Below are 14500 nucleotides of genomic sequence, written 5' to 3'. Positions count from 1 at the left end.
TGACTGAGAGCAAAGAAGCAGTGAAAGGTACCAGGCAGGTGCGCAAAGGCATTTCCGACTTACCCCTAGGAGCCCAAAGCGCTCGGCCATGCTCCAGCCACAGAGAAAGTCGATTTCAAACTTGTGGTTCAGAACCACGATGGCATTTTCCTTCCCGTACTTGGTGTAGGCCTGTGGGTCACTGAAGATGGTGCACTCTGTGCCCGACCACCACTCCAGCAACATCACCAGCTCTGGAAAAAACCACAACAGAGACATTTATGTCACAAGTCCTCCATCCTCTGGGGCCCACAGGGAAGGACAGCTCTGCCCACCATGCTGGGGGAGAAAGCAATCTCTAGGGGCAAAGTTCTGGATCATTTCAGTGTAGACTCCAGCCCTTCAAAGAGTTTAGAAGCAGAAGAGAAATGAGAAAGACTCCACAGCAGCCTCCAGGGAAGAAGAGGGCGCTTTGGAAAGGTAAATGACTTACATTTCTTGATTAAGTACCTTGAGGGAAAATAAATCAGAAAGCCTGAATCCATCAAGAGTCTCTGCCCTTGTGTTTACCGAGCTCTGAAAGGCAGTGTGAGACGGCAGACAGAATGCTTAATGTCCTGGGGAAGGACTAATTGGGGAACTCAGAAACTCTATCGGAGAACACTGAGTACCCCATTTTCTCTCCCATTCAGGACACTTGTGGCACCAGGAATAAAGAACTGCCTTCTGCTGCTTTCCAGTGTCTGAAGGGCAAGGGGAGACTGGCACCACAAGGTGGGCCTACAGAAAACAATTGAACTATTCTTTGCAAGGGCTTGAGAGAATATACCAGTTCTTTTTTCAGGCAATAACCAATGACCAATTATTTAGTTTACTCTTCACTAAAGCCTCAATCCAGGTGACCAATTCCCAATCTGGAAGCCTCAGGGAAAGCCTATAGGTGTGAATTATCCACAAAAGGAATTGAAGGCTGGTGATTCCACAGCACTCTGAAACGAAATCGTTTTATTTATTCTGAGACAGAGTCTCACTCTGTTACCCTTGGTAAAGTGCTGTGGTGTCACAGCTCACAGCAACTTCAAACTCCTGGGCTCAAGTGATCCTCTTGCTTCAGCCTCCCAAGTAGCTGGGCCTACAGGCACCCGCCACAACACCCTGCTAGTTTTTTTTTTTTTTTTAGAGATGAGGTCTTGCTCTTGGCTCAGGCTGGTCTCCATTCCTGAGCTCAGGCAATCCACCCACCTTGGCCTCCCAGAGTGCTAGGATTACAGACAGGCATGAGCCACATGCCCGTAGAATTTTTGGAGTTGACAGTGTTGGACAGGTAGGTGAGATGTGTGAGTCTTCTGGAAAACTTGTGCCCCTTTTCATCCCTGGCTAGTGAGGTACCCATGCAGCAGGGCTCCCCGCTCTCCTCAGTGCCTATCCCACACATACAACACTTCAAAGCTCCGGACAAGCTCTTCCCCTGGCCCAGGCACACAGAGGGGTCCCAGTTTTTGTCCTGGCTGCCGCCCAGGCTGGCAGAAGTGCCAAGAATTCTGCTGAAACAGGGGAGCAGAAAAGAACTCGAACCCCAAAACCAGCTGATGAAGCCCTGAGGAGTAGAGTTCATTGTTCAAACACATGCAGAGGGCCAGAATCTCCCAGGTGCATAGACACGGGTGTGGTCCAACAAAGGAGTATGACATCTCTGTCATGACTTTACCTGATTTTAATAGTTATATGATTATGTGAGAGCCAAACTAACTCAAATCAAACTAACTCCTTTTTGTTGTTTACTCAGAACAACAGGCGGCCACATACCGAGGACCTTATCGCATACCTGGGTATTGGGCATGCCCCCTTGTGCACTCAGCCCACATCCTGACCCCTTCCCCTCTTTGCACTTGCCACTATACTCTGCACATGCCCCACTTGTCCCCTTGTGCACTCAGCCCACATCCTGACCCCCTCCCCTCTTTGCACTTGCCACTCTACTCTGCACACGCCCCACTTGCCCCCTTTGCACAAGTTTATCCTTTTCTTCTTATTTGCTCACCTGAGACAAAGAGAATTCATCCCTGAGCCAATCAGCCCAGAACACAAACACCCTGTACCTGTCAGTATGGGACAGATGTGGTTTACCTACCAATAAGGAGATGGGGTGGGATGGACTAATGGGAGGGAAGAGGGAGGGGTATAAAGGGACATTCTGGATAGTCTGTAAGGGCTGTTCCCACTTTTTCTTAAAGGGGCAGCCCAGCTCTGAGCTTGAATAAAAACTCCTCATGCTTTTGCAGCGATTCAGACTCTCAGAGTGGTGCTTGAATTGAGTCTGGGGCTTACAATTACACATGTGATTACATGTTATGTAATATTATGCACCTCATTACACATTTATAACCTTTTGTAATTTAACTTTTAACTGATAGTAATTTAGGTTAAAAATTAAGCTTCTCATCCTCAAAAGGCTCCAAAGTACAAAAACGAAGTTATGAAGTTTCCGCATGCAAATGTGACAGTTGCCCCTTCCCATAACAATGCCAGGGCCGGAAGAGACAGGCTGAGGGGGCCTTGGCACCTACCTAACACCCTTCAACTGCAGGGGGCCCACCTCTGGGTCTGGTACAAAAATTGCAATGGAAACAGAGTCAGAGCTCAGTCAACAGAAAGGGTCTCTGCTTTTGCACATGAGAGAAGGAGTTGAGTTGCACACACGTGAGGAAGGGCCGGCCCGAGGGGACCACGGAGACGCTGAGAAAGGGAACAGAGTCAGATCGCTGAACGCGTCTCTGATGTTCTGACCTCAACAGAGTCTGGGATCTCTGGCCCCAGACAGGCTGCTGCTGGTCTGGTGCCACTGCCCTCAGGTGCTACTGTGGCTCCAAGCAGCCCCTCCGGGCTATAGCACTGTCCCACCCCACCCCATGTGTGGAGCTTAGTGCCTCCTCCTGGTCCCTAAGCTGTCCCCTCCACCGAGCTGCAGCACCGGCCCAACCCACCCCACCCCATGTGTGGAGCTTAGTACCTCTTCCTGGGCCCCACACTGTCCCCTCCACTGAGCTGCAGCTGTCCTCCTGGGCTCAGTGCATGTCCACACCTTCCTGAGACCATCTCTGAACCTTGGGCCACACGGACATCGAGGCTGCCCACCTTCCTGACACTAACGTGCTCTGTGCACATGGGCACTTGCTGGTGTTTTATTTTCTAGTTAATTCACTAATATATGTATTTTTGCCACATCAGATCTCAGCACTTTCTTTCTGTGACACCAAGACACCAAACTGAAAGCCCCGCCGTTACTTATAACATTCTAATCCACATCCCAGAATCTCCTAAGTATCTTTTTTTTTTTTTTGGTTGAGACAAAGTCTCACTCTGTCACCCTGGGTAGAGTACCATGGTGTCACAAATCATGGCAATCCCCAACTTTTAGGCTCATGTGATCCTCCTGCCTCAGCCTCCTGAGTAGCTGGGACTACAGGCACCTGCTACAACACCTGGCTAATTTTTCTATTTTTAGTAGAGATGGGGTCTTTCTTGCTCAGGCTGGTCTCGAACTCCTGAGCTCAAGCAATCCACCTGTCTTGGCCTCCCAGAGTGCTAGGGTTACAGGCGTGAGCCACTGCACCTGGCCCCAAGTCCCTTCTTTCCCTAGTTGCTTGCCCACACCATCAGATGTGCTGAGACAAGAAGCCCAAGGTCTGAGAAGAGGGTGGAACACGGCACAGGGGATGCATGCTGGGATGTGGGGCCTCGCTCTGGTGTCCTGTTGAGTAACCAGGACTCCCCAGGCTGGTGTTCTGGATGACACCTTGGTCCCTCCTCACTGTCAAATAATCTTCATTGTCCTTAGAAAGCTATCCAGATTTCATCTGGGGCTAACACTGCCCTTAAGGCAGAGGAAATTTGTCATGGGGGTTGGGGGTGGAAACAATCTCATCCTTTCATGTGGAAAACACAGACGGGTCCACAGCAGGTGAACAAAACAGCATATCCGCACTGGTGACAGTTCATGGGGAACCATTAGGGAAACACTGTCTACAAAGGCCTGTTAGGTCTGAGCAGCACAAGCTTGGTGCTCCCCCAGCATCCCCTCATCCCAGCCCTCGAGAGGTGCCACTGCCGCATGGCGCTTGTCCCTGGCAGGGTATGAGGGAAATGGCTCCGCCTGGTGCTATCGGCACGCACTGTAGGGGCACTCACAGCCTGTCCCCGTAGCCTTGGGCTAATTTAAATCTAGAAGCTGTGACTAAGGAGAATCTTTGTGCTATTCTCCCGTGGGCCCCCTACTTCTTGGTGGAGTGACTTTGGGGCTCTCCCTCTCCCCGGGACTCGGCCTCCTGCTGTGAAAGGCGAAGGTCCTCATCTTAATAGGAGCTACTGGAATTGGATTAAAATGGGAATAGATCAAATTTCTCAGCATACAACCCAGGCTCAGACTCTGGAATGTGGTTGCTTATCCCAGAACAGCCAGCCTGTGGGAGACCCTGTCAGGTTCCCGCTATCTCCTGGAGCTCCTCTACCCACAGCCACATAGTGGGTTCCCAACTCACGAGTCATCTGTGGCCAGGCCCTTCCCTCTCTGTTCTCTGTTGCCTCCCTGTACCTGTTGCCGCCCGTCCCTGCACCCTGGGCCTTGCCCCCACCTTCACACCACTGAACACCTTCAGTGGCTCCATCAAGCAGATGAACTGGGGGCTGCTTAGCCAGTCCCTGGCTAGTTCTTCTATTGTTTTTTTTTTTTTTTTTTTGAGACAGGGTCCCACTATGTTGCCCTCGGTAGAGTGCTGTGGAATCACAGCTCATAGCAACCTCCAGCTCTTGGGCTAAGGCAATTCTCTTGCCTCAGCCTCCTGAGTAGCTGGGACTACAGGCGCCTGCCACAATGCCTGGCTCTTTTTTTGTTGCAGTTTGGCCAGGGCCGGGTTTGAACACTCCACCTCTGATATATGGGGTTGGTGCCCTACTCCTTCAACACAGGTGCTGCCCTAGTTCTTCTATCTTTAGTGGAGATGGGGCCTCGTTCTTGCTCAGCCTGGTCTCCAACTCCTCAGCTCAGGCAACCCAGGGGGCTCCTCAGCCACCTCCTCCTTCCTCTGTGTCCCTCCACCACTTACCCTGAGCGAGAGTCAAGTGGAACCACATGCTTTCCTGGAACAACCTGGAATTCTCTGTACCTATCCAAGCCTTTTGCTTAAGCTGCTCTCTCAGCCCAAAAGGTCCCTCCTTCGTACAGGATGGCCAACTCTGTCTTCCAAGTTCAGCTCAGTAAGAGCCCACGCCCACCCCTCACCTCCATGAGAAACGAGTTCTCTCTCTTCAGTTCTCATAGATCCCCCACCAGGGACACAGCGTCGACTCTGAAGTCAGACCTGAATTTGAATCCCACTCCACTATTTACCACCTTTGCGGTACCAGCTCAGTAACCTCCCTGACTTTCAGTGTTACCTGTAAAAAAAAAAGGAATGCTACGTAATATCACTCACAGGACGGTGACGAGCAGCAGATTGGATCGAAAAGAGCACATGAGACGCTAGGAGCAAGGAGGGGCGAGCGGCGTGGAGCTGGGCAGCTGGCCTCCGGCCTCCTCCACCTGTCACTCACCCTCCCCCACAGTCTGCTGTTAGGCTCGTTTTGTTTCTTTCTGTTTTTCTTCTACCAGAGAGTGTACGGTCCTTAAGGCGAGGGTCTTCCTCTTGTTCATTTTGTTCTTGTGGCCATAGCACCCAGGCAGGGTTTATACTTGGCGATCTCGACAAACGCTTATAGTTCAACAACCTGGGTGCTGATGTGAGTTGTTTAGCTAAGAGAAAATTCCCAAGGTCCAAATCACAGCAAAAGGCAGTAGAGGATGGTGTTGGCCTGAAGCCTATTTAAAATGATTTCTATTTAAAAAGCAACATTAAGAAATTACTACTATGTTTAAAGTATACTTTGAAATCTACATAAGATAAATACCAGCTCCCAATTTCCATCTGTTAAATGTTCCTCCTGCACCTCCTCCCCCCCCTCCGAAATACAGAGGGTACCAGACAAATGTACACACATTTTAAGAAAGAAAAAAGGGCATTAAAGTTGTAATACTCAATATACCAGTAACAAAAGATGAACGTAAGTCACCCTGAGCACCTCCTGAAATTCAAGAAGTCAAATGTGACTGGAGAATTACAAATTTTATACCATTTTTTCCTTTCTTAAAATGTGTATACCTTTTATGGCACCCTCTGTATATTTGGGCTTGTTTTCATCATTCAAATTCATCACTCACGGAGAAATGTGACCATATTAAAGTGCAGTTTTAATACACATAAAATATATAATGAAATGCTATATATATATATTATAATTTTGAAAAGGATAAAAAATTAGGATGCTAAAATATACACAATTGCCAAAATAATTTTTGTGGACAGACTATAAAAGTGAGACATCCTGGAATTGCCTTATTAAAAAAAAAGGTTTTTTCACGTAAAACTTTGCTTCCTTAGCTCAGCCTCAAAGGCCCCGAGGAGATTGAATTTGTGTCTTTCTGACACAGGATCACCTTGTTCAGGAAAACAATTTTAATTACCCAGGATAATGGTAAGTTGAATACCCTTCGGTCAGACTTATTGTGTGTGAAGTCACCAGATCTTTCTGAGGTCCTGGCCTCACATCACTTGTTTCAAGTGAAATTTCTTACCAGTGTTTTCAACAAGGCACTGTCCCTATTAGGGCTGCTGAGTAAAATATAAGGTAGGCAGTTACATTTGAATTTAGATAAACTACAAATTATTATTTTGGCATTAGCACATCCTTACTAAATTATAAACCATGCAATACTTGGGATCAATACTAAAAAATGCTTTGTTATTTATTTGAAGTTTAAATTTGTCTGGGTGTCCTGAATTTTTACTTGTTAAATCTGGTGATTCAAGTTCTTATCGACCCCACAGCAGCCACAAGCTCTGATGTGGCTGGAGGAAGGTGGTTCAGGGGTGACTGGACAATAGCACCTCAGGGTCCCACAGCTTGTGCTGGCCAGGTGGGGCTCCCTGCAGGTCATTTCCTGTCACCCCGAGAGCCACCTGGCAAGAGAGACCTTCTTCTACATTTCACAAGTGACAAATGGAAGAGAAAAGCCTTTCCCAAGGTCATGCAGATTCTGAGAACAGAATTGCTAAGCCAGAGGCTGCCACCTGGAACACCTGGCAGTGGAGGACAGTCTCTGACCCTGCCAGACTCGTATGTATGTGGAACATGAGTTTCTTAGCATTGTAACAAGTTTTACATAATAACTCTGTGCTTCAGTTACATCCCAATCTTTAAAAGGTCTCTGAGTGGCCAGGTCCTGTGGCTCACGTGTGTAATCACTCTGGGTGGCCAAGGCAGGTAGATTGCCTGAGCTCAGGAGTTCAAGACCAGCCACAGCCACAGCAAGACCCCATCTCTACTAAAAAGAAAACTAGCTGGGTATGGTGGTGGGCACCTATAGTCCCAAGCTACTCTGGAGGCTGAGGCTAGAGGATCTCTTGAGCCCAAGAGTTTGATGTTGCTTTGAGCTATGACACCATGGCACTTTACCCAGGGTGACAGAGTGAGAATCTGTCTCAAAAAAAAAAAAAGTTTCTGAGAAAGTTCAGCCAGGTTTACCTGAGCTTTACGTAATCAAGCGACAGAGCTGGTGAGTGGCCCCCTGACTACGTTCTGAACCCGACAGCTGGGCACCCTGGGAAGACCAAGGCCAAGACGAGAAGGTGTTTCTATCTGTGGACGTCCTAGGCCTTGCATGTGGCTCTTGTGGTGAAGCCTAATGAGAGTGTGGCCAGTGCTAGCATGGGGTGCCCTGGACAGTGAGATCACACAGCTCAGCACAACGGGAGGGACGAGGAAAGGGCACCTGTGCAATAGGAGCAGGTAAGGGGCGGGGCAGTTAAGGGACAGGGAGGGGCTGACCCAACATCTGATGCACACACAGCAGCCAGGTGGCGGGCTGGGCTTGCCACATGCCAGAACTCACTTATCCTGCCACATCGTCACCTGTCAGGATTAGGACTCCTCCATACGAGTGAAGAAACTGAAGCTCTGAAAGTGTCGTATTGTCAACTTGTCTCCGGCCACATGCTTCCCTCTGGGCTGTGCAATGCACAGGGCAGATGGAGCCCTCTGGGGCCAGTGTGCCTGCCCTGTCACCCCAGGAGACCTGTCGGCCTCTCATCCGATGACCTCTCACCATCTCCACCACCCTTTTTCCTCACCCAATGCCATCTCCCCACCCTTCTCACCTCCACCCCAAAAAGAGCCAACTGGCCTTGACTTTGGGCAGTTGCATGGGGCTGGTGGGTAGAACTGCCCATCTGGGCCTTTGTTAGGAGGCCCATGTGGCTTGCTCAAAAAGTTAATCTCAGGTGAAGACTGCCAGCAGCAGAGGAAATATTTTGGCTGCCGTGTTCCATGCCTTTGCTTAATTTCTCAAATTATTTTAAAAAATAACTGAGGACTATTTATTGGGACTCTCTTGGGGATATAAACATTAAATACACAATCAAACATATTCTTCTTTTCTCCAAAATATTATAATGCAATTAAATTTAACCACACCAGAAATATTATTCCAAATTTGAAGCAAATTTCCCAATTAACCCCAAACCAAACTGAAGGGTAACTCAAGAAAAGAAACTGGCCCCCCTGTTCAGGGGGAGGGCCTAGCTTTCCCTTTCTGGGTTGGTGGCAGACGTCCCAAAGGAAGAGAAAAAAAACAACTACTCAGAGGACACAAGCGCTGCAGGACAGCAATGGGACAAGGACACAAATTGGATTATAAACAGCTCTCGAGCCAACATTTGTTACGTGGCGGGTCCGGCAATGAATTCACAGTCATTGCAAGCTTTGAAGCCATAGAGAGATTTCACGACCACTGAATTAGCAGCGTGCCCAGTACTCAGTCACCTGGGAGGCTCCACATGTTTGCTGGAGTGCGTCTCAGGCAATAGCTCTCCCCGCACCTGCGGTGAGGGCAGACTTGAAAAACCTCAGTGGTTAGACACAGGAGGAACCCAGAGCCCTGCCTCAGTCACCTTCCATCGCTCTGAGGAGCGGGAAGCCGCCCTCTGCCTCACACTCAGGGGTACCAGGCACTTAGGGAGGCTTGTCACACCCTCAGGGGCATCACACAGGCTCAGAGCCCAACACCCTTCTCTCTGGCAGGTGTGCGGTGGGGCAGGCCACCTCTCCGGCATTAGGCATCAGGGCACATCTTGAAAGTGGGGGTTCTTGAGGTCCACTCCAGTCCTACTCTTCTCCAAAGCATCTGTTGTGATGGCTATAGCCCCACTGCCCACTTGTGTAGGGGCAGTGCACTCACACAGGGCTCCATGATCCTACACTGCCTTCCCTGACAGTCACAGCCCTTAGAAATTGTAGGACTTGCTTAGCTTAATGAGTTTTAGCGATGCCATAATCCCAAACAGAAAGATAATCGTGACATTGTTCTTACGATCTGGATCCATCCCTTAGAGTGCTGGCATGTCTGGGAGGAAGGAAGGCAGCCGTGGGAATGAATAATTCAGACTTTGCACACTGACTGCTGACCCTTCATCAATGTTAAAAGCAATGTCAAGAAAGGTCAGGAGCTGGACAGGGAGGTCACCCACAGAGGCATGGTTGGGAACAAAATTACTTACGTAGGCTCTAGAGAAAATGTCACCATCAATCAGTGTTCACTGTTGCTCGACTGAAATGTGGTCTTGGCTTATCGTCAGCAGAAACGTCAAAGGATGAGTAGGGTCGACCCAAACTCTAGGCCGAGCAACGCGCTGGTTCTGTTCTGATGCATTCTCTTCTTGGCATTCCGCGATTCCTGTTTGTATTCCCCCCAACTCTTCCTCCTTCGTCTGTATTTTGTTCTTCCCACTCTTCTTTTGTGTTATATTTAAAACATTTCCCGCAACTCTTCCATAACAAATAACTGGAGTGCACTTTTTATTGTACTTATTAATATGCTTATGGAAGAGTGTTGGTTTCTTACTCTCAATATTAAAAGTAGATAAGCACAAGATATTTAGAGTCTTTCCTTAATATAATAAAACCCTCTAAATTATACTGCTTGCTTTGACCCCAAAATAATCTTCAAATAATTCTTCATTTTTTGGCAAGGGGTTCTCAGTGGAGAGTGATTTTGTGCGGCACCCCACCTAACTCCCCACCCCACCCCACCCCACCCCCGACTCTTCAGAGACATCTGGTAATGTCCGGAGACTTCTTTCATCCTCCAAAGTGGGGAGGTGGTTGCCGTTGGTCTAAGGGGGTAGGGCCAGGTTGCTGCTAAACGTCCTATAACACACAGAACAGTCCCCCAAGACAAAGAATGAAAGATCTCACCCAAAACATCAATAGTGCTGCTATTGAGAAATCTATTGTTTCAGGACCATCAAGAGTAAGAAAGATCAGGTGGATTAAATTTTACATTGAATTTAGATATATAAGTGCACCCTCTGGGTTTGCAACCTGGCCCTACCACCTAACCCACTAGCTGAGGCCTTGTTGGGCCTGTTTCCTTATCTGTAGTGATCGTTACAGGGTTCGATACATGCCAAGGCCTTGGGAGAGTGCTTGGAGTAGTTTACGCCTTCTGGACGTCTTCCCTTTACATTGACAGTAGTTGGACATTGACAGGGAAACGGACCTAGAACCTAAATGTTTTTTCAAATGATTACATAGCTTGTTAAGGGAAAATGTCTGCTTATATTATTCAAGATTCTATATTTTGAACTCTAGAAAATCTTTGAACATATTCCAGAATTACCACTAATATTGATTCTTTCTCTGACGTCCTACAATTTGTTTTTTTTTTTTTTAGGCAGAGTCTCACTATGTCACCCTAGGTAGAGTGCTGTGGCATCATAGCTCACAGCAAACTCAAACTCTTGGGTTTAAGAGATTCTCTTGCCTCAGCCTCCCAAGTAGCTGGGACTACAGGCACCCGCCATAATGCCCGGCTATTTTGTTGTTGTTGCAGTTGTCATGGTTGATTTTAGCTGGCCGGGTTCAAACCCCCCAGCCTTGGGGTATGTGGCTGGAGCCCTACCCACTGAGCTATGGGCACTGCCGAGTCCTATGATTTGTGTTTGAAATCTCTGATTCAGTAAGCCTTCAGGAGAGATTATCTACATTCATTCTAAAGAACATCTGGATATAACAGATGTGCCGAATAATGCAAGTTTTGAAAGGATTCTAGTTTGGTAATTATAGAAAAATTACAAAAGAAATTAATTGTCCTCTTAGTGTCTTTTGCATAAATAACACATTAGGACACTGTGCGTCAGATGTGCGAAAATATACCAAAACCCTTCCTCTAGAACAAGGAAAAGCTTCAGCAGGATTCGTCTGCCATTTGTCTCCCAATACAGCTTCTTGTCGTGCCCAGCCCTCCTATGATTCTTTCAGTGTTCAAAGCACAGGCTGACAAGGCCCTCGCCAAAGGGTTCAACCCACAGGTGAGACCCTTGGCTTCATCCCAGATGGTGTGATAGTTTTGTCTCTACATATCCAGGTACAGAACCTAGTTACCTAATCACTCACTCCCCCCGGTGTTGCTATGCAAGAATTTTGTAGATGTGGTCTCCTGCATACGTGTATGTACCCACGGTGCCATCGCTACCAGTCCCCTGTGGGTGACAGGAGAAGGCCCAGAGAAAAGGAATAACGCCCCATTTGCTGTTATCCTTGCTACAAAAATCGCCTGGTGTTGACCCTCAGCCTGGCCCCAGTGCCTGTGTAACTGGTGCCTCTCGGCCCCCTGACAACCCCTTCTTGCCCCTGAAAGTCTCCCAGAAACATGAAGGAGAAGGCAAAGCATCAGCAGGACTTTCAGGGACTTAAATTTGCATTGGGACGAGTCTTTGCAGAAAGGGGAAGGAAAAAACAAGCACAGAAGGAGAAAAGGGAAAGAAAGCTTAAGGCCCTCCGTGCTGGTCCTTCAGCCAGGCCCCGGAGGGGAAATGGGAGACGGTGCATCACGGCTTCGGGAAAACCACCCGGAGGATTGCTCATAAGAGTTAACATTTACCTATTTTCTACGCACACAGAAAGTGTTCAGGAAGAGCTACTGATATTTACATTAGGCAGTATGTGCCAAGCATAGGAGGGATTTATAGGCCGGTAAATAACAGAGTGCACTGTCTGAATTCAGAGAGTTTTATCTTCAATAATATGCCATTTCATCTCTAAATAACTATGGTAAAATCCTAATTGCCTGTGGGAAGACCTGCCCTACCCTCCTCTCCTTCCATATCCACCCAGTGTCTCACCAGAGCTGGTTGGATGAGGAAGACAAACGTGCCGTGTTTGGCACAGCCAGAGTGCAGCATGATCTCGTTTTTTTATTTCCTGGAGAGAATTATCTGCTGCTCCCCCCTCTTCTGTATGCACAGTCATCATCCCGACTAGGTACATCACAGGTCCCAACTTCCCAACTTTGTCTTTTGTAAAGAACCAGGGACAGACTAGTAACACCTCTGATCAGGTATGAGGAGCTGGAGGACTTCGGTGCGTGGCCCTCACAGGTGGCTCAGTCTCTGGGATGGTGATCCCATCTGGCCATAATTGTCCATGAGTCCATAAACTCATGGACACAGAGCTAGACCTTCTCCTGCCTGGTTTCAGAATAGCAGGTCCCAGTCGCAGCCCCGGTTCCCCCTAGAACTGACACACACAGTTCAGCCTGGGCACGGGTTGCAAAGCTGACCCAGCCTTCCCATTAGCAGTGGCAGGAAGACCCGCCTCCCTCTGAGAGTGTATCGTCCTGCCCTCCAGCCTGGCACGGAGGTGACGGCTCAGCTGAGGAAGTCAGCAGCAGGGCTGCAAAGGACACTGTGTCCCATGGATCAACTCTGCCCCCGCCACAGTCCTGATCTCCCAGGTCCTTTCTGCAGAGATGAACAAACAGGGCAGTGGGAATTGGAGGCTTTTCAAGGGAGACTTAATTGCGTGCCTAATCAGATAAGGAGAAAGTTAAGAAGTCCTTAATGAAAAACGACAATTTTCTTTGGGACTGGATTAATGAGCACTCCAATCCCAAAGGAGATGGTCAATCAGAAGAAAAGGAAATTACAGGAACCAATTCACTATCTTTTTCAAGTCTTATTTTTATTCAAAGAGCACTTCAGGTTAAAAATAGAACATAGAAGTAAGAAAGTCATTTGTAAAAACCAGGAAGGATGCTTTTCTGTTTCCTTTATTAGTCACTCTGGTTCAAGACTGTCACCTGAATTTTCCCACCACAAGTCCTACCTGTGAGCTGCGGGAGCTCTCAGGTGGCACAGCCCTGTCCCCTGCAGCAGGGCCACAGGGCCCTACCTGTGAGCTGCGGGAGCTCTTGGGTGGCAAGGCCCTGTCCCCTGCAGCAGGGCCATGGAGCCCTACCTGTGAGCTGTGGGAGCTCTCGGGTGGCACGGCCCTGTCCCCTGCAGCAGGGCTACTGAGCCCTGACACGTATTCGCATCACTGAGCTTGTTACAATGCTGAGGCTGGGGGCCAGAGATTCTGCACTTTTAACAACTCCAGGGTGATGCCCAGGCTGCCAGGGAGGTGAATTTCCATGCCCCAGACTTGGGCCATTTCCTGGTCCCAGTTCAGTAAACAATGTACATTAACCATATTCATTCTCTGCCCAGTCCAAGAGGAAGGCCCACTTCAGAATTAACTACACTTGGCCATCGTTCACCCACAATTCCCGCGTTCTTACTGAGCACATCTCAGTTCACTGCCTTAGCCTGCCGGTGCCCTTCTAAGCCATTTAAGGCTAATCACATGTGTTTCCCCCTCCAGGAAGCCCACCTGGCCAACCAGCTGGGACGAGGCGGCTTCCATACACACGCCCAGAGCACACCCCTATGTGCCTGTACACGTATGTCATGCTGTGTGCACTGCTTATCTCTAACAAGTACCCCCAAACTTCAAGGCTCACATACTAATAAACATGTGTGCTCTCTGACAGTTTCTGGAGGTCCGGAATTCGGGACCATCGTGGTCGAGCACTTCTGGTTTGGGTAGTTCTAGTCAGCGTGCTGGCAGGGCTTTGACTGAGCTGGGAAGGTGGTGGCGGCCTCGGGCTGCGGATCCCAACTCCCCTCCTCACCGGCCTCTCTGGGGGCAGCCTGAGTGACCTCACGCTTGAAAGCCATGGTGGTCGGCTTCCTCCAGAATGAGAGAGGACAGAGAGTGAGACAGAGGGAGATGAAAGAAAGAAAGAAAGGGAAGAAAGAGGTAGGGCGAGGCAGAAGCTATCCTTTCTGGCCTCCCCGCAGAACTTACAAAGCATCGTGTATGCCACTTGACTTAATAGAAGAGAGTGAGTCCAGCCTACACTCAGGAATTAGGGAAATTAGGTTTTACTTTTTGCAGGGAAGATTGTCAAAGACATATTTAAAAATCAGCATCCTCAGCAGACTGCATTTTCCAAAAATGGCTGCAACAATATTGCATATTTCTCATGTTCTTCTAGAGCACAGCCATCCCCCCAACACACAGCCATCCCCCATCACAAAGCCATCCCCCA

The 14500-nt window shown here is 48.6% G+C and overlaps 1 protein-coding gene across 1 annotated transcript in view; it reads right to left on the bottom strand.

Moving 5' to 3' along the window:
* Positions 1-14500, bottom strand: part of AGPAT4 (1-acylglycerol-3-phosphate O-acyltransferase 4) — a 101085-nt gene that overhangs the window by 24856 nt on the left and 61729 nt on the right. The window contains exon 3 of the mRNA XM_003792386.3: positions 64-233. Coding sequence (XP_003792434.1) covers positions 64-233 — 170 coding nt within the window. The remainder of the gene's footprint in view (positions 1-63; positions 234-14500) is intronic.

This window comes from Otolemur garnettii, unplaced genomic scaffold, assembly GCF_000181295.1.
Source record: "Otolemur garnettii isolate 467f Iridium unplaced genomic scaffold, OtoGar3 scaffold00056, whole genome shotgun sequence".
Taxonomy (NCBI): domain Eukaryota; kingdom Metazoa; phylum Chordata; class Mammalia; order Primates; family Galagidae; genus Otolemur; species Otolemur garnettii.
The sequence above is the reverse complement of the archived record's forward strand: the minus strand, read 5'-3'. Positions and strand labels throughout refer to the sequence as shown.